General features: G+C 39.7%; 1 protein-coding gene across 1 annotated transcript in view; it reads left to right on the top strand.

Annotated features, from left to right (window-relative positions):
- CCDC3 (coiled-coil domain containing 3) overlaps window positions 1-22,882 on the top strand; it is a 118,709-nt gene extending 95,827 nt beyond the window's left edge. The window contains exon 3 of the mRNA XM_045465076.1: window positions 20,288-22,882. Coding sequence (XP_045321032.1) covers window positions 20,288-20,563 — 276 coding nt within the window. The 3' untranslated portion in view covers window positions 20,564-22,882. The remainder of the gene's footprint in view (window positions 1-20,287) is intronic.
- The last annotated feature ends 1,808 nt before the right edge of the window (window positions 22,883-24,690 follow it).

The following is a 24,690-nucleotide window of genomic DNA, read 5'->3' as shown; positions in this document are numbered from 1 at the left end:
TGTTTCAGGCATTTGGAGGTGGAACATTCTGGATAGATCTGTTAAATCTGAATGTGTCATTTAAAGCCACTGATTTCTTACTGATATTCTGTCTGGATGATCTATCCATTGATGTAAGTGGGGTGTTCAAGTGTTCTATTACTGTATTACTGTCAATTTCTCCCTTCATGTTTATTATTATTTGCTTTATATATTTAGGTGCTCCTATGTTGGGCCCTTAGATATTTATACCTAAGGGATATATACTCTTGTTGGACAGATTTCTTTATCATTATGTAATGACCTTTTCTGTCTTTTGTTAGCTTTGGTTTTAAAATCTCGCCCCCCACCCGATATAAATATTGCTATCCCTGTCTCTCTTTTTTTGCTTCCATTTACATGAAGTATTTTTTTTTCATCCTTTTACTTTCAATCTGTTTGTGTCTTTAGGTGTGAAGTTAGTTTCAGGTAGGCAGCGTATAGATTTTTTGTTTTTCTTGTTTGTTTGTTTTTTTTTTTTATCCATTTGGTCACATATGTCTTGATTGGAGCATTTACTCCATTTACATTTAAGATAATAATAATTCTTTTTAATGTTTATTTTTGAGAGACAGTGGAGCAGGTGAGGGGCAGAGAGAGAGGGAGACACAGAATCCAAAGCAGGCTCCTGGCTCTGAGCTGACAGCACAGAGCCCGATGTGGTGCTCAAACTCACGAACCCTCACATCATGACCTGAGCTGAAGTCAGATGCTTAACCAACTGAACCACCCAGGGGCCCCAACATTTAAAGTAATTATTGATAGGTATATACTTGTCATTTTGTTTGTTGTTTTCTGGTTGTTTATGGTTGTTTCTCTCTCTTCTCTCTTGCCTTGTGGTTTGATGGTTTTCTTTAGAATTATGCTTGGATTCCTTTCTCTTTATTATTATTTTTGTGTGTGTCTACTACAGGTTTTTGTTTGTGGTTACCATGGAGTTCATATATAACATCTTATGTGGATAGCAAACTTAAGTTGCTGGTCACTAAAGTTTGAACCCATTTTAAAAGCACTCAATTTTTACTGCCCGCTTCATATTTTATGTATACATCACACTTGACATTTTTTTACTTTGTGTATCCTTTGACTAATTATTATAGATTTCATTTCATCAATAGGTTTGTGTGATAACCTCCATACTGCCTTTATAAGTGATTAATCTATTATTTTTACTATGTGTTTGCTTTTACCTGTGTAATTTTTGCATTTCATACCTTTTTTCTAGTTATGGTGCTTTTCCCTCCAACTTAAATAAACTTGTCAAGTAGAGTATTCTTTACTGTAGGTTTTTGGCTTTTATTGAATATACTGTGCCACTCCTTTCTGGCCTGTAAAGTTTCTGCTGATAAATCACACGGTAACTTCAAGGAGTTTCCCTTGTATGTTGCTATTTTTTTTTCTTCTTGCATTTAAGTTTCTCTCTTTATATTTAATCCTTGTCCTTTTAATTATTATTTGTCTTGGTGTGGACCTCACTGAGTTCATCTTGTTAGGGGTAGTCTGTGTTTCCTGGACCTGGATGTCTGTTTCCTACCCCAGATTAGGAAACTTTGTAGCTATTATTTATTCAAATAGGTTTTCTGCTACTTTGTCTAACTCTTCTCATGGGAGAAGAATTCCCTAGAATGGGAATGTTATTATGCTTGCTGATGTCACAAGAGGTCTCTTTAATGTGTCCTCATTTTTAATAGTTTTTTAACCTTTTAATTCCAGTTAACATACAGTGTAATGTTAGTTTCTGGTATACAATATGGCGATTCAGCTTCTGGTGCTTATTACAAGAAGTGCACTTCTTGATGCACATCATGTGTTTAACACATTCCCCACCCATCCCCACCATCCCTCTGGTAATCATCAGTTTGTTCTCAGTAGTTAAGAGTCTGTTTCTTAGTTTGACTCTTTTTCTTCCTTTTGCTTTCTTTTCTTAAATTCCACATGAGTAAAATCATATGGTATTTGTCTTTTTCTGACTGACTTATTAGCATAAGTATTATTAGCATAATACTCTCTTGCTCCATCCATGTTGTTACAAATGGCAATATTTCATTCCTTTTTATGGCTCAGTAATATTCAATTGTATATGTATATATATATCACATCTACTTTATTCATTAATTAATCGATGGACACATGGGCTGCTTCCGAATCTTGGCTATTGTAAATAATACTGCTGTAAACACAGAGGTGCACTATCCCTTTGAATTAGTGTCTTATATTCTTTTTTTAAATGTTTTTGAGAGAGGGAGAGCACAAGTGGAGGGGTAGAGAGGAAGGTGGACAGAAGATCTGAAGCAGGCTCTGCACTGACAGCAGTGAGCCCAATGCAGGGCTGAAACTCATAAACTGTGAGATCATGACCTGAGCTGAAGTTGGATGCTCAACTGACTGAGCCCCCCAGGTGCCCCAGCATTCTTGTATCTTTGGGTAAATACCCAGGAGTGTGATTATTGGATCATAAGGTAGTTCTATTTTTAACAGTTTGAGGAACTTCCATCCTGTTTTCCACAGTGGTTGCACCAGTCTGCATTCTCACTGACAGTGCAAGAGGGTACCTTTTCCCACATTCTCACCAACACCTGTTGTTTCTTGTGTTAATTTTAGCCATTCTGACAGTTGTGAGGTGATATCTCATTGTAGTTTTGATTTGCATTTCCCTAATAAGTGATGATGAACATTTTTTCATGCATCTGTTGGCCATCTGGATGTCTTCTTTGGAGAAATGTCTGTTCATGTCTCTTGCCCATTTTTAATTGAATTATTTGTTTTTGAGGTGTTAAATTGTATCAGTTCTTTATATTTCTTGGATATTAACCCTTTATTGGATATGTCATTTGCAAATATCTTCTCCCATTCTACAGGTTGCCTTTTGATATTGTTGTTTCCTTTGCTGCTTAAAAGCTTCTTGTTTTGGTGTAGTCCCAATAGTTTTTTTTTTTTTTTTTTTTTTTTTTTGCTTTTGTTACCCTTGCCTCAGGAGACCTATCTAGAAAAAAATTGCAATGGCCAATATCAGAGAAGTTATTGCCTATGCTCTTTTCTAGGATTTTTATGGTTTCAGGTCTCATATTTAGGTCTTTCATCCATTTTGAATTTATTTTTGAGTATGGTATAAGAAAGGGGTCCAGTCTCATTCTTTTGCATGTTGTTGTCTAGTTTTCCTGACACCATTTTTGAAGAGGTTTTTTTCTTCTTTGGATATTCTTTACTACTTTGTCAAAGATTAATTGATCATGTAATTGTGGGTTTATTTTTGGTTTTCTACTGTGTTCCCTTGATCTATGTGTCTATTTTTGTGCCATACCACACTGTTTTTATTTACTACAGCTTTGTACTGGAACTGGAAGTCTGGAATTGTCATGTCTCTAGCTTTGCTTTTATTTTTCAAGGTTGCTTTGGCTGTTCAGGGTCTTTTGTGGTTCCACACACATTTTAGAATTGTTTGTTCTAGCTCTGTTAAAAATGCTGGTGGCATTTTGATATGATTGCATTAAATGTGTAGATTGCTTTGGGTAGTATAGACATCTTAACAATATTTGTTCTTCCAATCCATGAGCATGGAATATCTTTCCATTTCTTTGTGTCTTCAGTTTCTTTCACCAGTATTTTATATTTTTCAGAGTACAGGTCTGTCACCTCTTTGGTTAGGTTTATTCCTAGGTATCTTACTGGTTTTGGTGCAGTCGTAATTGACATTGATTCCTTAATTGTTCTTTCTGCTGTTTCATTATTGGTGTATAGAAATGCAACAGATTTCTGTACATTCATTTTGTATTCTGCAACTTCACTGAATTCATTTATCAGTTCTAGTAGTTTTTTGGTGGAGTCTTTGGGTTTTCTATATGTAGCATCACGTCATCTGCAAATAATGAAAGTTTGACTTCTTCCTTGCTCATTTGGATAACTTTTGTTTCTTTATGTTGTTTGATTGCTGTAGCTGGGACTTCTAGTACTATGGAAAAAAGTGATGAGAATCAACATCCTTGTCTTGTTCCTGACCTTAGGGGAAGTGCTCTCACTTCTTCCCCATTTAGGATGGTATTAGTTGTGGAATTTTGCTATATGGCCATGATTATGTTGAGGTATGTTCCCTCTAAACCTACTTTGTTGAGGGTTTTATCATGAGTAGATGTACTTTGTCAAGTACTTTTTCTGCATCTATTGAAATGATCTTATCCTTTTTCTTATTGATGTAATGTGTCATGTTGATTGATTTGTGAATATTGAACCAACCTTGCAACCCAGGGATGAATCCCACTTGATCATGGTGAATGATTTTATTAATGTATTGTATTCAGTTTGCTAGTATTTTGTTGAAGATTTTTGGATCTATGTTCAACAGACATGTTGGCCCGTAGTTCTCTTTTTTGGTGGGGTCTCTATTTGGTTTTGATATTGGGGTAATGCTGGCCTCATAGAAGGAATTGGGAAGTTTTACTTCCATTTCTATTTTTTAGAATAGTTTGAGAAGCCTAGATATTAACTCTTCTTTAAATGTGTGGTGGAATTTGCTTGTGAAGACATCTGGCTCTAGACTTTCATTGGACATTTTTTGATTAATGATTGAATTTCTTTGCTGGTTATCAGTCTGTTCAAACTTTCTATTTCTTCCTGTTTTAGTTTTGGATAGATTATATGTTTCTAGGAATTTATCCCTTTCTTCTAGGTTGTCCAATTTGTTGGCATATGGTTTTTCATAATATTCTCTTATAACTGTTTGTATTTCTGTGGTGTTATTTCCCCTCTCTCTTTTGTAATTTTGAATCCTTTTTCTTTTTTTCCTGCTAAATCTGGCTGAAGATTTATGAATTTTATTGATTTTTTTTCAAAGAAATGTCTCCTGGTTTCATTGATCTGTTTTATTGTGTGTGTGTGTGTGTTTTAAGTTTCTATCTCATTTATTTCTGCTCTAATCTTTATTATTTCCTTCCTTCTGTTCACTTTAGGCTTTGTTGTTCTTTCTCTAGCTTCTTTAGGTGTAAGGTTAGGTTGAGATTTTTCTTGCTTCTTGAGGTAGGCTTGTATTGCCAAAAATTTCTCTCTGTGCTACTTTTGCTGCATCTCAAAGGTTTGAACCATTTTGTTTTCATTTTCATTTGTTTCCATGTACTTTTTTATTTCTTCTATTATTTACCGGCTGGCTTATTCATTGTTTAGTATCATTTATTTGTGGTCTTTCCAGAGTTTTTCATGTGGTTGGCTTGTAGTTTCATAACATTGTGGTCAGAAAAGATGCATGGTATGACTTCAGTCTTCTTCAATTTGTTGAGGGTTGTTTTGTGGGCTAATATTTGATCTGTTCTGGAGAATGTTCCATGTGCACTTGAATAGAATATATATTCTGCTGTTTTAGGATGGAATATTCTAAATAGATCTGTTAAGCCCATCTGGCCCAGTGTGTCATTCAAAGCCTTTGTGTCCTTACTGATTTTCTGTTTAGATGATCTATTGATTTGGGTGTGCTGTTAAGTTCCCCTAATGTTACTGTATTTTATTAATTCCTTTATGTTTTTTATTAACTGTTTCATGTATTTGGGTGCTTTCATGCTGGGTGCGTGATCACTTACAATTGTTATATCTTTTTGTTGGAGGGTACCCTTTATTATTATGTAGTGTCCTTTGTTTCTTGTTACAGTCTGTTTCAAAGTCCATTTTGTCTGATATAGTATTGCTGCTCTGGCTTTGATATCCGTTTGTGTGATAGATTTTCTCCATCCCCTCACTTTCAATCTGCAGGTATCTTTAGGTCTAAAATGAGTCTCTTATAGTCAGCATATAGATGGGTCTTTTATTTATTTTTAAATTTTTAAATTAATATTTTAGTTTTTAATTTTTATTTATTTTTTTTGAGACAGCAAGCATGAATGGGAGAAGGGCAGAGAGAGAGAGAGAGAATCTTAACCTCCAGCTCAGTGTGGAGCCCCATGTGGGGCTTAATTTCATGACTGTGAGATCATGACCTGAGTAGAAATAAAGTGTTGGACGCTTAACAACTGAGCCACCCAGGTGCCCCAAGATGGGTCTTTTATTTTTTTATGTATTCTGTCAACCTATGTCTTTTGATTGTAGCATTTAGTCCTTTTACATTCAAAGTAATTATTGATAGATATATATGTACAGCCATTTTATTACTTGTTTTGTGGTTGTTTCTGAGGATTTTCTCTGATCCTTTCTTTCTCCCTTTCATGGTTTGCTTGTTTTCTTTAGTGATATATTTGGATTTCTTTTTCTTTATTCTTTGCATATTTATTAGTGGTTTTTAATTTGTGGCTGCCATTAGGTTTTTATATAACATCTTTTGTATATAGCAGTCTATATTAAGGTTTTTAAAATTTGAACCTATTCTTTACTCCTTTCCACATTTTTGGCATATAGTATCATATTTTACATCCCCTTATTTTGTGAGTTCCTTGAGTGATTTTTTAGAAAAATACTCATTTTTTCTGCTTTTGTTTTTCCTTTCCACTCAGAGTCACCTTTAGTATTTTTTGCAGGGCTGATTTAATATTCATGAACTCCTTTAGTTTTTGTTTGGGAAACTCTATCTCTCCTTCTATTCTGAGTGATAGTCTTGCTGGAAAGAGCATTCTTAGCTATAGATTTTTCCCCTTCAGCACTTTGAATATATCATGCCACTTCCTTTTGCTTTTAAAGTTTTCGCTGCAAAATCCCTTGCTAGCCTTGTGGGGTTTCCCTTATATGTTACTGTCTTCTTTTCATGCTTTTAATATTTTTTACCCCTATATTTTGCCATATTAATTACTATATATTTTGGTGTAGATCTGCTTTTGTTGAGTTTGTTGGGGTTCTGTTTGTATCCTGGATCTAGATATCTATTTCCTTGCCCAGATTAGGTAAGTGTTCAGATGTTGTTTCTTGAAATAAAGTCTTTGGCTCATTTTCTCTCTCTTCTTCTTCAGGGACTCCTATAATACAAATGATAATACATTTGATTGAGTCAGTCACTGAGTTCCCTAGGTATTCTCATTTTGTATAATTCTTTTTTTCTCTCTTTTATTCACCTTGGTTGCTTTCCCTTACTCTGTCTTATAAGTCATTCACTTATTTCTCTGCTTCTTCCAGCCTGCTGTTCATTCCATCAAGCATGTTCCTCATTTTGTTAATTAAGCTCTTTTTCTCTCCTATGTTAATCCTTATCTCTGTGTTAAGGATTTCAGTGATGCCTTCCACTCTTTTCTTAAGCCCAGTCAGTATCTTCATGATCATTAATTTAAGTTCTCTATCAGGCATGCAACTTATATCTGTTTCACTTAGGTCTCTGGCCATGGCCTTGTCCTGTTCTTTCATTTGGGACAGCTTTCTCTGTCTTCTCATTTTGTCTAAGTCTCTGTGCCTGCTTCTTTGTTAGGAAAGTCAGCTGTTTCCTGTTCCTGAGGGTAATTGCTTTATGAAGAAGAAGTCCTATAGGCCCTACCATGTAATGTTGTCTGTTCCCCAGGGCGTGGAACTTCAGGGAGTGTCTCCAATGTGTGCTGTCTCCACTCTGCTGTTTAGCCCTGGCCCTTTTATCTTTCAGGCCATTCCTCTGCAGAGGGTCTCTTTGCCTGTTGTGGGGAGTGTTTGGCCCCTGACCTGAATGTGAACTAGGTGTGTTCTGGTGTGCTTGTGAAATGAGACCTATCATCACCACTGTCAGGACAGAGGCTCTGCAAAACTCCTGGGTCAGGTGAGGCAGTGTGGGTAAGGCTTTGGACTGGTCTTCCGGGGAATGGGGATTGCCACGATGGGACTAAATCAATCATGACTGGGAAGGGCACTTCCACCAAAGCGAGGAGGACAGAGGCCTTGGTGTAAGCAAGTTAGGTAGCCAGTGTCTGCTCTGCACTGGTCCCTGCAGGTGATCCTGTGGTTATGCAAAAGGGTGGGGGAGGGAAATGGCATCTTCCAGTTCCTCTGTGCCTGAAGGGGTCTCTCCATGAACACTGTCTCTCTGGGACATGCTCTGAGATGAACAAATAACCTCCCCACTGTGTTCCCCAGGCACTCTTTGGATCACTATTTCCATGCTGTATGTCAGGGGCTTTCTGCCCTGCCTTCTTTCCAAGAGCAGTCCCATTGCCCTCTGGGCTCTCTCCAAGCCAAGCCCGCTGACCTTTAACTTCAGGCTTTAAGCCCCACGGATTGCCAAAAGTCATGAAATTTGTCCTCTCTTACTTTTTAAGCTAATTGCTACAGCGATTCATTTCCCCCTGTGCATTCCCCTGTCTTTCTGGGTATTCCCAGACACCCGTCTGTCTTTCATCCTTCTCCATGACCTCACTGAGCATGATGTTTCTCTCCCAAACCATGTCTCCACACTTTATACCTTCTTCAATGTAGTCTCTTCAACCTTTATTTGTGGAGTTTGTTCTGACCATCTTCAGGTTGATTCCTGGGGTATTTAGGATGATTTGATAATTACCTAGTTCTATTTGTGGGACAAGGTGACCTTAGGGGTCCTCTTACTCTGCTGCCATCTTCACCTCTTCTTTAATATACTTTTATCTTTTGACTGCTCAGTGTGGTTACTTGCCATTACTCTGTCTTCCAGCTAGTTAATCCATTTTTCTGCATCCTGTAATCTTCTGTTGATTCCCTCTAGTGTATTTTTCATTTCAGTTAGTGTATTCTTCAACTACCTTTATGTATTTTTGTCTCTTTGTTGAAGTTCTCACTGAGTTTATTTTTCCTTCGAGTCCACTACCTTTATGACCATCACTTTGAACTCTTTATCAACTATATTGCTTATCTGTTTCATTTATCTCTTTTACTGTGCTTTTGTCTTTTTTTTTTTTTTTCATTCGAGATACATGCCTCTGTCTCCTCATTTTGTCTAACTCAGTCTGCTTGTTTCTATGTATTAGGTAGACCAACTACATCTCCAAGTTTTGAAAGTAGTGGCTTTATGTAGATGGGATCCTGTAGTTCCCTGTAGTTTAATCCCCTCTGGTCCCTAGAACCAGGTGCTCCAGGGTTGTCCTCTGTGTGGGCTGTGTATGCCTTCTTGTGGCTGAACCATGACTGATGTGAGCATGCTGGTAAGTGGACGTGGCCCTCAGCTAGCTGGCTGCAATGACGCACTTTACATGCCATGGGCACACTGGTATATAGATCTTGCTCCATATGTGACCAATTTAGAGGTTGGGCTGGCAGGTAGGCAGGGTTGGCACTCAGCCTGGGTGTCTGCACTTACTACTAGGACTACTCTGGGTGTGCTGATGAGTAGCGCTTTCTCCCTGGACAGCCAATGAAAGCCTTGGCTGCAGGAGCAGTGGGTGTACTGGTGTGTGGGGTTAGCTACCTCCTACCCCAGGGTAGGAGTCACTTCTGAGAGGTGTCAGTCCCATCCTGGGCCTGCTTGCTGGGTGTGGGGTGGTGGGAGTCACTTTTGAGGACTGCCTGCCAGGGTGGGGTATGCTCTGCTAGCAAGGTAGATGTGACATCCATTGCTAATACTCTAAGTATTGTCTAGTCTGGGAGAGGGCAAGAAAGATGTTACCTGTCAGCACTTTTGTTCTTAGAGAAGTCTCTTACAGATTGCTGCCTTTCTGGCACTTGTCTTAAAATTAGTCAACAGACCTCTTTCACATGTGTCCGAGGTGCTTTTCAAACTATGTTTGGACAGAGTTATTTGGAATGCTGGGTCTTTAAGGGTGGAAACTTCATTTCCTATCACTTTTAGGGTCTTCCGGAATTAAGAACCACAGATTTTCAATGCCAGGCATTACGGGGACTTGTTTTCCTAGTGTGAGTCCCCAGGGCAGGGGGTGGTGCCCTGTGTGGGGTCTGATCCCCTCTCTTTTCTATATCTGTGATATCCCTCACTTTTGTGATTGGTTGTGTCAGAGGGTTTGGTTCCTGACTACATTTCTCCCCCTTATTACCCCTTTCAGTGGGGCCTTATCTCTACCCCTAGCTGTGGAAGGACCTGCTCTACCAGTCTTTGGGTTGTTTTCAGGGAGAGTTGCAATACATGTAGTTGTTGTCTCATTGTGTCTGTGGGACAGGTTGAGGTCAGGATCCTCCACCATCTTCCCAGTTTACCCCTGGTTGTTTTTTTCATTTTGTTCAAGGTTCCTTTGCTGTGCAGAAGCTTTTAGTTTGATGAAGCCTCACTTGTTTACTTTTGGTTTTGTTGCTTTTTTGTTTTGGCATGAAATCCAAAAATTCATTTCCAAGACTGATGTCTAGGAGCTTATCCTTTATGTGTTCTTTTAGGAATTTAATATTTTCAGGTCTTGCATTTAAGTCTTTAATTCATTTTGAATTAATTTTTGTGTACAGTGTAAGATAAGGGTCTAGTTTTCCCAGCACCCTTTATTGAAGAAACTGTGTTTTCTCCCTCATATATTCTTGCCTCCCTTGTTGTAAACTAATTGATTATGTGTGCACAGGTTTGGTTCTGGACTCTGTTCTGTTGATCTATGTATCTGTTTTTGTGCCAGTATCATACTATTTGATTACGATAGCTTTGTGATATAGTTTGAAATTAGGAAGTGTATTGTCTCATCTTTGTTGCTCAAAATTGCTTTGGTTATTCAGGGTCTTTTGTGGCTACATAAAAACTTTATGGTTATTCTTTTCCTGTGGAAAATTCCATTGGAATTTAGATAGGGATTGAATTGAATCTTAAAGTTTTCAGTGTATAGGTCTTTAACCTCTTTGGTTAAATTTATTCCTAGGTTTCGTATACCTTTTGATGCAGTTGTAAATGGGTTTTGAAATTTCTATTTCGGGGAGTTATAAGTGTATACACTAATAACAGTGTATACATAGCTGATTTTTATATATTTTTGTCTCCTGCAATTTTGCTGAACTTGTGTATCCTAATAGGTTTTTTTGTGGAATTTTAGGGTTTTCTATATGTACTATCCTGTCAACTGCAACTAGTGACAGCTTTACTTCTATTCCAATTTGAATGCCTTTTTTTTTTTTTTTTTTTTTTTTTGGCTTAATTGCTGTAGCTAGGACTTAAAAGTGGTGAGACTGGGAATCCCTATTTTGTTCTTGATTTTAGGGGAAAAGCTTTTAGCATTTCACTGCTGAGTATGATTTTAGCTGTGGGCTTTTCATATATGGCCTTTATTGTGTTGAGGTACGTTCCCTTTATAACACTCTGAGAGTTTTTATCATGAAGTGATGTTAAATTTTGTCAACTGATTGTTCTGCATTGATTGAGATGATCGAATGGTTTTTACCCTTCATTTTATTAATGCAATACATCACATTGATGGAATTACAGATGTTGAGCCACACTTGCATCCTTGGAATAAATCCTATTTAATTGTGGTGTATGATCTTATGAATGTATTATTGAATTTCATTTGCTAATAATTTGTTTTCTGTAGTGTTCTTGTCAGACTTTGGTGTCAAGGTAATTACTGGCCTTATAAAATGAGTTTGGAAGTTTTGCACATGGAGTGGTATTGATATTTCCTTAAATGTTTGGTAGAGGGGCGCCGGGGTGGCTTAGTTGGTTAAGTGTCCCAACTTCAGCTCAAGTCATGATCTCCCGGTTCGTGGGTTGAGCCCTGCATCAGACTCTGTGCTGACAGCTCAGAGCCTGGAGTGTGCTTCAGATTCTGTGCCTCCCTCTCTCTCTGCCCCTCCCTGCCCCTCTGTCTCTCTCAGAAATAAATGAACATTAAAAAAATTTTTTTTTGATGGTAGAATTCACCATTGAACTATCTAGTTCTGGACTTTTTTTGGCAGGTGTTTTGAGTATGGGTCACAGATTTAATGTACTTACTAGTAATTTTTTTTTCTATTCCTTCATAAATTCATCTTGGTAGGTTGTATGTTTCTAGCAATTTATCCATTTCTTCCCAGTGTCCAATTTTAGTATATAATTGCTCGCAGTAGCCTCTTAAAAACCTTTGTATTTCTGTGGTAACGGTTGTAATATCTCTTTGATTTCTAGCATATTCTGCTTATCTTTTCAGAAAATCACTTCTTAGTTTCACTAATCTTTTTTGTTGACTTTTTATTCTCTATTTCATTTATTTCTGGTCTGATCTTTAGACTTTGTATTTTTTTCCTTTCCTAGTTTCTGGAGATGTAAAGTTAGGTTGTTTATCTGAGATATCTTGTTTCTCAGATTTTACTGTATTTCTGTAAATACAGAAACTTTTTACTGTAAGTTTTGGTATGCTGTTGTTTTCAATGTTTATTAATTTTTGAGAGACAGCACGAGCGGGGGAGGGGCAGAGAGGGAGGGAGACACAGAATCCAAAGCAGGCTCAGAGCTGTCAACACAGAGCCTGAGGTGGGGCCGAAACTCAGGAACTGTGAGATCATGACCTGAGCTGAAGTCTGACTCGTAACCAACTGAGCCACCCAGGGGCCCCTGGTGTTGTGTTTTGGTTTTGATTACTTGTTTGACCTATGCGTCAGGAGTATGTTTAATCTCACATATTTGTGAATTTTCCAATTTTCTTATAATTAATGCTATTTTGGTTTGAAAAGCAGCTTGATATTTGGGTTTCAGTCTTTTAATTTATTAAGATGTATGATGTGATGCCAAATATAGGATTGATCAGGGAGAATGTTCCATGAGCATTTCAGAAGAATGTATGTTCTGTTTCTGCATGAAATGGTCTGTATATATCTGTTAGGTCTACCTGGTTTCACATGTACTTTAAGTAGAATTTTCCTTATTGTTTCCTCTGCATAATCTATTCATTTTTGATGGGGGGATTGTAAAGTCCCCCATTATTGTATTACTGTGTATTTTGGCCTTTAGGTATGTTAATATTTCCTCTGTATATTTAGGTGCTCCTGTATAGGGTAAGTAAATATTTGCAAATGTTATATCCTTTTGATGAATTGATTCCTTTATCTGTGTTTATTACAGCCTTTACCCTAAACTCTATTCTTTCTAATAACAGTGTGGTTACCCCAATTAAATTTCCTTTAATTTCCATTTGCATAGATATCTTTCCATCTTTTCACCCTCAGTCTGTGTGTTCTTAAAGCATAAGTGACTCTTTTGTAGGCACCATATAGATGGGTCATGTATTTTATCCATGAAACCACTCTTTGTCTTTTGATTGGAACATGTGGACCATTATATGTACGAATTGCCATTTTGTTCATTGTTTGCTGGTTGTTTTATAATTACTCCATTCCTTTCTTTTTCTCTTGCTCTCTTATTTGATTTGATATGATTTTCATATATTGTTACCCTTTCACCTTGAAGAACAGTCTTTAATATTGCTTGAAAGGTGGGTCTAGTAGTGATGAATTCTTCTTTTACTTGTCTGGAAGACTCTCTGTTTCAATTCTAAAGGACAGTTTTGCTAGGTAGGGTATTCTTGGTTGGCAGGGTTTTTTTTCTTCTCTTTGCATCTATAGGCATACCTCTGGGATATTGTGGGCTCTGTTCCAGACCACCAAAATAAAGTGAATATTTCAATAAAGCAAGTAAAATGAAGCATTTGGTTTTCTAGTGCATATAAATGTTTACATTGTACTGTGGTCTGTTAAGTGCACAGTAGTATTACATCTTAAAAACAATGAGTAGGGGCGCCTGGGTGGCGCAGTCGGTTAAGCGTCCGACTTCAGCCAGGTCACAATCTCGCGGTCCGTGAGTTCGAGCCCCGCGTCGGGCTCTGGGCTGATGGCTCAGAGCCTGGAGCCTGTTTCCGATTCTGTGTCTCCCTCTCTCTCTGCCCCTCCCCCGTTCATGCTCTGTCTCTCTCTGTCCCAAAAATAAATAAACGTTGAAAAAAAAAAAATTAAAAAAAAAAAAAAACAAAACAATGAGTATACATTAATTGTAAAACACTTTGCTAAAAATTACTAAGCATCATCTTAGCTTTCAGTGAGTAGTAATCATTGATGGCTATTGACTGATCAGGAGAGTGGCTACAAAAGGTAGAGGTAACTGGCAAAATTCCCTTAAGACAACAATGAAGTTTGGGGCGCCTGGGTGGCGCAGTCGGTTAAGCGTCCGACTTCAGCCAGGTCACGATCTTGTGGTCCGTGAGTTCGAGCCCCGCATCGGGCTCTGGGCTGATGGCTCAGAGCCTGGAGCCTGTTTCCGATTCTGTCTCCCTCTCTCTCTGCCCCTCCCCCGTTCATGCTCTGTCTCTCTCTGTCCCAAAAATAAAATAAAAACGTTGAAAAAAAAATTAAAAAAAAAAAAAGACAACAATGAAGTTTGCCATAATGACTGCCTTCTTTTCATGAAGGATTTCTCTGTAGCATATGATGTTGCTTGATAGTATTTTCCCAGTAGAACTTCCTTTTCAAAATTGGAGTCAATCCTCTCAAATCCTGCTCTGCTGCTTTCTCAACTAAATTTATGTCGAATTCTAAATCCTTTATTGTCATTTCAGCAATCTTCACAGCATCTTCACCAGGATTAGATTCCATCTCAAAAAGCCACTTTCCTTGCTCACCCATAAGAAGCAACTCCTTATCCAAGTTTTATCATGAGATTGCAGCAATTCAGTCCCATCTTCAGGGTCCACTTCTAATTCTGGTTTTCTTTCTATTTCCACCTCATCTGCAGTTGCTTCCTCCACTGAAGTTTTGAACCCTTAAAATCATCCATGAGGGTTGGAATCGACTTTTTCCAAACTTCTGTTTATGTTGATGTTTTAACCTCTTCCCATGAATCATGAATGTGCTTAATGGGATCTAGAATAGTGAATCCTGGGGCACTTGGATGGCTCAGTTGGTTAAGCATCCAACTTCAGCTCAGGTCATGATCTTGCAGTCTGTGAGGTCAGGCCCTGTTTTGGGCTCTGTGCTGGCAGCCCAGAGCCTGGAGCCTGCTTCAGATTCTGTCTCCCTCTCCCTACTTCCCTCCCTGACTCATACTCTGTCTCTCAAAAATGAATAAATGTTAAAAAAAATTCAGAATAGTGAATACTTTACAGAAGGTTTTCCATTTATTTTACCCAGATTCATTGGAGGAATCACTATCTGTGGCAGCTAAATCTTTATAAAGTGTATTTTTAGCAATTAGATTGAAATATAAAGTGCCTTCTTGAGAGGCACCTGGGTAGTTCAGTTGGCTAAGCATCTGACTCTCGATTTCAGCTCAGGTCATGATTTTGTGGTTCATGAGATGGAGCCCCTCATTGGGCTCTGTGCTGTCAACAGCAGAATCCCTGCTTGGGATTCTGTCCCTCTCTGCCCCTTCTTTGCATGCACTCTCTCTCTCAAATAAGTAAAACTTTCAAAAAAAAAAATGATTCCTTGATCCATGGGCTGCAGAATGGCTCTTGTGTTAGCAGGCATGAAAACATAAATCTCATTGTACATCTCCATCAGAGCTATGGGGTGACCAGTTGCGTTGTCAATGAGCAATAGTATTTTTAAAGAAATTGTCTGTTCTTTGAGAGCAGGTCTCAACACTGGGCTTAAAATATTCAGTAAACCATGTAAATAAATGTGTGTTCACCCTGCTTTTTAGTTCTATTTATAAAACACAGTAGGTGTAGCATAATGCCTGAGGGCCCTAAGATTTTCAGAATGGTAAATAAGCATTGGCTTCAACTTAAGGTCACCAGCTTCATTAGCCTTTAGCAAAACAATCAGTCCTTTGAAGTTTCGAAGCCAGGTATTAACTTCTTCTCCTTAGCTATGAAAGTCCTAGATGGCACCTTCTTCCAATAGAGTGCTGTTTCATCTAAATTGAAAATCTTTTATGTGGCCGCCTTCATTAATTATTTTAGGTAGATATTCTGGATAACTTGCTGCAGCTTCTACATCCGAACTTGCTGCTTCACCTTGTGCTTTGATGTTATGGAGATGGTGTCTTCCTTAAACGTCAAGAACCAACCTCTGCTAGCTTCACACTTTTCTTCTGTAGCTTCCTCACCTCTCTCAGCCTTCAAAGAATTAAAGAGAGTTAGGACCTTTCTGTGATCTTATAGCTGGTTTGATCCTCTCTCCAGACCACTAAAACTTTAGCTTTCTTATCATTTGTGTATCCACTGGATTAGCACCTTTAATTTCCTTCAAGAAAGTTTACTTTGCATTCACAACTCAGTTAACTGGTGTAAGAGGTTTGGCTTGAGGCTTGTCTCAGATTTTGCCACTCCTTCCTCACTAAGCTTAATTATGTCTAGCTTTTGATATAAACTGAGAGATATGTTCACATATCTCTTGAACACTTAGAGGCCACTGTAGGGTTATAAATTGGCCTAATTTCTCTATTGTTGTGTCTTGGAATAGGGAGGCCCAAAGGGAGGGAAAGAGAATGGGAATGGCTAGTTGGTGGAGCAGTCAGAACACACAAAGTTCACCTTCTTATGTGGTTGATGGCACCCCAGAACAAGAGTAACATCAGAGATCATTGATCACCATGGCATATAATAATGAAAAAGTTTAAAATATTTCAAGAATTGCCAAAATGTGACACAGAGACACAACGTGAACAAATGTTGGGAAAATGGCACCAATAGACTTATACAACAAATTGCCACAAATCTTCAACTGGTAGAAAATGCAATATTTGTAAAGCACAGCAAATATACCATGCAAGTTTCTATGGGCTTGCAAAACTTCTGCTGAAAAATCTGCTGATAGTCCTATGTTTGGGGGGAGTCCATTATACATAATAATTTTTTTGTGATTTTTGCTGTTTTTAAGATTTCCTCCTTGTCTTTAAATTTGATGCTTTAATTTTAATGTATCTCAGTGCTAATCTCTTTGGGTTCATCTTACTTAATATTCTGTGCTTCCTGCAGTTGCACACCTGTTGTCTTCCCAAAGGTTAGGGAAGCTTTCAGCCATTATTGTTTAAGTACGTTCTCTGCCTCTTTCTCTCTTCCTCTTTTGGACCCCATAATGTGAATGTTGGTCTGCTTGATGTTGTCCCGTAAGTCCCTTAAGCTATTTTCACTCTTTTTCAATCTCTTCTCTTTTTGCTGTTCTAATTGGATAAGTTCCACTGACCTTTGAGTGCATGGATCCTTTTCCTGTTTCTTCAAGTCTGCTGTTTAACTCCTCTGTAGTATTTTTCTGTTCAGGTATTGTATTCTTCAGCTCTGTCACTTCCATTAAGTACTTTCTTATATTTTCTTTTTGTTGAAATTCTCACCTGGTTCATGCATTATTCTCGGGAACTCTGTGGACATCTTTTATCACTGTTCTTTGAACTTATTGTCAGGTAAATCACTTACCCTCATTAATGTCTTTTTCTGGGGTTTTATCTTGTTCTTTTGTTTGGAACATATTACTCTGTTTCTTCATTTGATCTCTGTACTGGTTTCTATGCATTGGATAAAATAACCATATTATTCTCCTCTGGCTTAGCTCTTGATTGTCTCTCAGCATTTGTGATTGTCCAATCAGCTTACTTTATTCTTAGTAGCTCCCAGTGGTGGAGGCTATGCCAAGACCTTTTAGTGTCTCAAAGGGGCAGATCTCAGCATCTGGATTCATGCCAAATTGGAAGCCAGACCTTCCGGTATCAACTTTTAAAGTTTATAGATGCATTTCTTTCAGGGGAGAGATGGGCATTTTTGTCTGCTCACTCTGTGCTGAGCTCTGTGGTGATAGACAGTTAAGAAGTGTTTCTTTGGTTGTTGTGGTCATGATGAACCCCTGAACATATGCCATGCTCTCAAGGGATATGTCCTGTGTGTCAGACACAAAAGCCAGGGTGCCAGATGTGTACACCAACTCCTTTCTTGGGGATGCTGGTGACGGAGGGAGAACGTGAAGATGACTCCCACTGGCCTCCACTCTCTTGGGAGAGTCTTATCAGTAGGCATTTTGTTGTGTGTGAAATTAGAAGCCTGCTTATTAGGTCAAAACTTTGAGATAAACAAATATGCCTCTTACACAGAAGGATTGGGTGCTTTTCAATCTGCTGCCTCTGTACTAGGCCCTGGAGGGTGGTAGCCATTAGGCCTTTAAGAATGGTTTTAGTTTTGTATAGCCTGTGAGTATCATGGACACAAGCCCTGGTGACTTTCAAAGCTACCTGTTGCAGGGGCTCATCTCTCAGGTACACATCTTAAAAGTTTGAGTGCCAGATAGGGGGTTCAAACACTTTGCTCCTCAAGGAGAGGCTCAGAGCTGTGAGTTCCCTCCCAATTGTGGGGGTGGCACTAGGGTTGGGGTTGATGACAAGTGTGTCAGCCTCTTGTACATATTTCCATGTGGGATCTTTGCTTGTTTCTATAATATGCCGGAGTCACTCAACTAGTTTGTGGATGTCTTTCAGAGGAAAGTGTTCTTTAGGTGGCTGTATGTTCGGTGTGTCCATGGGAGGAGAGGAGTTCAGGATCCTCTTATGTCACTGTCTTGAACTGGTGCCCTGTCTCTTGGTTTTTTTCATAACCATTCTAATAGGTAGGCGGTGATGTCTGCTTGTGGTTTGTATTTTCGTTTCTCTAATGATTCATGCTGTCTAGCACCTTTTCATATACCTATCAGCCCTACTTAGGTACTCTTAGAGAAATATATTGAGGTCCTCTGAGTGAGAGAGGCTGGAACTGTCTCATGGATCACGGCAGGGTCCCTAGGTAAGAAAGAGGTCTCTCTGCCTCTTACCTGATACATGGGGTCGCCAATGCTTCTCCTGGGTCCTTTGGCATATTATGCTGGATCCCATAGCTCTCTCAAAGGCACTATTGCTTAGGGATGGATGGTCAATTTTTGTTGTGGGATGAGGGGACAAAAATGAGAGATGTCTTCAGACAGTATTATTTGTTTTTGTATATATGTTAGTACATGGGGGAGTATTTTTTTTTCATTTTTTAATGTTTATTTATTATTGAGAGACAGACACAGAATCCGAAGTAGGCTCCAGGCTCTGAGCTGTCAGCACAGAGCCCGACACAGGGCTCCAACCCACAAACCGCAAGATCATGATCTGAGCTGAAGTCAGTTGCCCAAACGAGCCACCCAGGTGTCCCCAGGGGGGAGTATTTTTTTAAATAAAATTTACTGTCAGGTTAGCTAACATACAGTGTGCTCTTGGTTTTGGGGGTGGAGTCCCCCATCACTTACGTACAACACCCAGTGCTCATCCCAACAAGCGCCCCCCTGCTCAATGCCCATCACCCATTTTCCCCTCTCCTCCCCACCCCCATCAACCCTCGGTGTGTTCTATTTAAGAGTCTCTTATGGGGGAGTATTTCTAGGAGATGAAGTTCCAAAATGACTAGGTCACAGGCTACATGCAGTTTTCATTTTGGTACATATAGCCAAGTCACTTTTTCTATAGTTTTATACTCACAGTACACAAGTGTCTATTCCTGCAAACACTGACCTTTTGATTTTACCAATCTGAAAAATAGCAATTCATTATAGCTCTAATTTGCATGAATCTTATTTATATTCTTTGCATATTTTAAAGATTTTATTTTTTTTAAGTAATCTCTACATCTACATGGGGCTTGAACCCACAATCCCAAGATCAAGGGTCACATGCTCTACTGACTGAGCCAACCAGGTGCCCCACTTTTTGTATTTTTCTGTCTGGGGTTTTGATCTTTAACTTGTTGATTTACTACAGCTCTTTTTTGATTGGAGTAACAAAATTTAGAATTTTTTTTTTTTTTTAACAGAAAAGTTAAAGAACCAGGGTGGCTTAGGTAAGAAACAAAAACTCAGTTTTACACCTAGGTGGCTCGGTTAAGCTTCTGACTTCTGCTCAGGTCATGATCTCACGGTTAGTGAGTTTGAGCCCCGCATTGGGCTCTGTGCTGACAGCTTGGAGCCTGGAGCCTGCTTCAGATTCTGTGTCTCCCTCTCTCTCTACCCCTCCCTCCCTCATGCTCTGTTTCTTTCTTTCTCATGGTCTCTGCCATGACCAGAACAATTTCCAGAGTGGGGGTATCTGATGCTTACTGTACACAATGCCTGTTCAGTAGAAATGCCCTGAAAGCCCTCTATGGACGATCCTCAAACATTGACTGGAAAATGTTTTAAATCCAGGTTAGAATTGAATAGACAAAGTTGCTGAATCAGCACAAAAAGTGAAAGATCACAAGCCCCCTCAGGAAATCAATAGTATACACGTTGGTAAGCATTTAAAAAGACAAAAATGCCCTTGTGCTTAAAAATTAAATTGTTGAAGGTACCCAAATACAGAAAGCAAAAGAGGGGCTTTATATTTGCCATGAGGGCGGGGTTCACAGGGTGAGATGGAGAAGGGGCCTTGAAGGTAGTCCTCATCCTGGGGTTGGGGCTGTTGGCTAGGTCAGGGTCTGTGTTGTTGGGTACTTGGCAGCACCCAGGAAAATTGCCCTGGGGAGGTTATAATGAAACTCACCTGCCTCTCCCATGGCCTTTGCTTTCCCAGCTCATGTGTTCATCAGTGCAGAAGGCCCTGTTTGAGGAGGAGGACCATGTCAAGAAACTGCAGCAGAAAGTGGCCACCCTTGAGAAGCGGAACAAGCAGCTTCGGGATCGGGTGAAGAAGGTCAAGAGGTCGCTGAGGCAGGCCCGGAAGAATGGGCGCCACCTGGAGCTAGTGAACCAGAAGCTCAGTGAGAAGTTAGCGGCTGCAGCAGGTGCCGTCCCACACATTAATGCCCTGGGGCAGGAGCCACCCGCTGCCACCTACCTGCGGGGGTAGCAGAGACTGAGCAGCGGCCTTGGCTGGCCCTGCTGGAGCATGCTGCCTCTTACCAGGGAATGTGAAGGGATAGCAGGTTTGTCTGTGCACTCTTGTAGATGAATTCTAAATATGAATTTGGTCGAGCGTCGTTGCTTAAAGGGGCAAGTCTTGCTTATTTCCTTGGCTGCTGGGCTCCCTTCCGTCCGTCTTGCTCCCAGGCCTGGTGCTTGCCAGTCCAGAGCCAGGAAGATCCTGGAGTGTCACGTGCTTGCCTAGGGCCTGTCCACCCTGGAAAGTGTACTTACTGTGGAAAGAACATTTTAGAATCTCTAGCTGCACAAGAACCCAGGGGTTCAGCCTTATTTCAGAGGAGAAGCAGTATGATCTCAGCTCAGAGCTCCAGGACCACCATTAGTTCTGAGGAGGGATCTATAGCAAGTCATGGAACCTTCTGATGTCTTATTTGCTACATTTTTGGAAGGAGGATGGCAGTCTTGCAAAGCACCCAAGGCTATCTGTAAATAAACCTGTGCATGGTGTCCCTACCCCTGCCAGCATTTCCTCACAGCTGAGGCATTGTAAGACTTCATATGAGGTCTTAACAGGTAGCGTACTGAGTTGCAGCAGGGGGTGGGGGTGGGGAGCAGGTGATCAAGTAATATGAATTATACCTGATTTCTAACACCAGTTACCCAGAGCTAAAGAGAACACCTATGGGTCAATCTAAAGGGGAATTGCCTATATGGACTGGCCATGTTTTAGCAAACCATGTTCCTGAGCTGGAAGAGTTGACCACTAACATGGCTTGCTCATTAACTCCATCTAGCTGCTCTGATTTTGAGGTGAGTTGACCCAGTACACTATTAACTTCCATTCTGCAAAGACACCTCCTTACCTAATGGAGTCAAGTTTCCCATCCAGGCAGTTCTACAGAGTCTTGCCGCAAGCATTTTCATGGCAAACATTTTTGCCACGTAACACATTAGCTGTAAGGTAACGTTGCTGTCAGAGATGAAATAACTAGTTGATAGTTAGGTTTAATTTCTCCACTGACAGAGTTCCCATTTTTATATTGCATGAATCTCAGGCCTCCTAATGGGCTATACAGTGACCAGTACACATGGTGGCCTTAAAATGGTGCATGATAACTACATATATGGACTTGATAGAAAATACAGCAACAAAACTAAGTAGAAGTGTGAAATAAGACTGTAAGGTCAGATTGCATACCATACTATCATGCAAAATGGTAATTCATGAGTTGAAATAACTTGGCTAGAAAAGCATTACAACATCTAGCTAGAAGGCTTTCATCGTACGATACAAAGCTTAGTTACAAATGTGCATCCTAGTATTTGGAAAACTAACACCTCTCTTAATGTAACATGAAAAAATTATTTCTTATGTCCTTTTTAAGGCTCTTTTATTTTTTGTTATTTTATCTTTTATGGCCACATTGCCTTCTGGTCAATGTGTTATGCAGTGAAAATGCTTGTGGCAGAGATGCCTACAGTGAAAATACCGGACATGGTTCCAGTAATATCAGACATGGTTCCAGGCATTCCAAGCACTTTCCACCTCCCTGGACTGTCCAATCCTGGGAGGAATGTTTTCACATGAGTCCACATGTCAGTGCGTCCAGTTTTGTACATAGTCAGAACTCTTCACCCTCTTTGGAAAGACAGCTTCAAAGACAGTGCAAGTAAAAAGAGTATCCACTAGGTCTAACATCTGAGCCCTTACTTTAGTAGCATTTGATCTAGTCCCAGTTGTGTTACTCAGAAGGTAGCTGAGTGGCCGTCTTGTGATTGTCTTCTGATGGACCTCCAAATCTACAAGTCTCCTTTCTGTGCTGTTCCAGATGGAACCTGCAGGTTCCTCATCAGGAAATCTCCCTCTAGACCACCCCAGACACTTCAGTGCTTGATGATGTTGTCCTTTCCATTAGAAATGCAATTATACTGTCATATCTCCCTTCCACTGCTTGTAGGAAAACCAAGTTCTTGCTCTGACAGCTGGTTGGGAGGATGGACTTGCGTCACTTGAGGGGCAAGCTGATGCTCAAGGGGAGAAGTCTACATCCTGGACTGGATGGAATGGCAGCTTTTGCTTCATTTCCAAGCTTCTGCTGCTCCTTTATAGCTGTATTCTTCATAGCATGATACAATGGTTAATTCTTCCTGGGGCCATTTCATTAAAGCACTTTTGCTTCCACCCAAGGGAATGACAAGCCTAAGGGTGATTTACAGCTAGTGTTTTGAGAACTGTGGAACTGGATCCCTACAGATGCATTATGTTCTACCTTTTTAATAAATATGAGCAGTATTTCAGCCACAACGGTAAGGCGATGTGTGTTTCTTGTGGGTCAGGGAGATTTTAGTATTTCCAGCTTTGGCCTGGAGAAGTACTTTAGATCCTTTTGGGGAAGCATCTATGAGTAACACCTGGGGCACATAGGAGACTGAGCTCAAATCGCCTTTGATGCTCTCCTGGGAATATGGCCTGCCCCCCCCCCCACCTCTTTCCCAGGGTTCCCTTCTCTCAACACACCTGCAGAAAAGCAGTGGTATCCAGGTCTGCTCCTCCTAGGGGACAAGTAGCTTCATTAATCAATGTTTGCAAAAATACATTTGAATCTCTTGCCAAAGGGAACTCCCCAGTTATCTGCTGCCTTGTCATCCTACTGTGGCCCTTGCAACTGTTTGTTGTACTAGTAGAAATTTTTTATGCACTAAGGATCCAAAAATTGCTCCAAAATGTGTAGGCTTAACCAACCTGTTGTAGCTTTCTCTCTGAGATGCAGACCACTGTTTAGTTCTACTTTGGAAAAGTCAATAGGCCTCCTCAAACCCCAAAGTCACAAAATAAATGAGAGGCAGACACAATCTAGAATATTTCAACTATAGACCCAGGAGTTACAGCTGCAACATGTGAACCACAGCTAGTGTGGGGTGGATCCTTAGGTCTCCAAAGTTTGTGAATGCCCTTGTTGGACTCCAGACCACTGTTTCTACTGATACTTTTTTTTTTTTATACCAGGCTATGTCACCCTTTTCCTGGTAAGAGAAACAACACAGAATGTCCCTTCTGTGGTGCAAGGTCCCATCTCCCTTAGGGGAGAGAGAACACAAACTCGGATCACAAGGACTTTGAATCAAATTGTTCATTCAGCAACAGTCCATGTTCTAAAATGGTGTAAAAAATCAAGTACTCAGAGTATTCAGCTTTTTTACCTATATTATCTCATTTACTAGCTCTAATAATTTTATAAAATAGTGATCCTGTTGCTCATTCTTAAGGATCTGGACTTTCAAGAGATTAAGTGAATTGCACAGTGACCACTGTCAGTATAGGTAGCCAATCAAGGATTCAACTCCATCTTGATTTCACTATTATCCTGATTTTATAGGTTAGTAAGTATAAACACTACTACCTCAAAGGCTGTTCAGAAGATTGAATAAAAATTTTCATTTAAATGCTTAGCTTGGCTCCTGACACACTGCAAGCACTCAATAGATACCACAAGAATAATTTTTGTTTCTAATATTCACCACAAAGGCCCGACCAATGCATGTCAGAAATAAGAGCACATTTGGTGGGATTCCATATTAAATTCTACCCTCCTTTCCATTCACCATACACCATCTCCAGTTCTTTTTCATGTTCCTTTCTGAGCCACCTCCCTTTTTCTCACAATCAGAAGCTGTTCCTCCAAATTTGCCAAGAAAACACAGCACATCAGAAATGTGTTTCCCCAATTTCCTTGAATATCACTCACACCATGTAGTTCTGCCATCCTTCTCTCCTTTCACCCCAAAGGAAGGCACATCCGTATTGACCACATCCAGTGTCAAGCCCATTTCTGTTATCTTGAATTCATATTTCTCCTCTCAAAACCCAGCTCCCCCACAATGTTTTCTTTTTATTGTAAATACTTCCCTCACTGGGGACTCCTCCTATTAGCAAGCGATGCTCAATTCTCCCCAGCCTAAGGGGATAAGAACCCTCAGAAACACAGCTTAGAAAATATAAGGGCAACTTTAAAAATGGCAATATGGAAGGCTCCTGAACTCCCCTCCTCCCACAGACACACTGAATGAACAGTGACACATGGAACAATTCCATCTGAAAGAAACCCTTAAATT

This window comes from Leopardus geoffroyi, chromosome B4 (assembly GCF_018350155.1).
Source record: "Leopardus geoffroyi isolate Oge1 chromosome B4, O.geoffroyi_Oge1_pat1.0, whole genome shotgun sequence".
Lineage (NCBI taxonomy): Eukaryota > Metazoa > Chordata > Mammalia > Carnivora > Felidae > Leopardus > Leopardus geoffroyi.
Note: the sequence above shows the minus strand (reverse complement) of the source record. Positions and strands in the feature narration are given on the sequence as shown.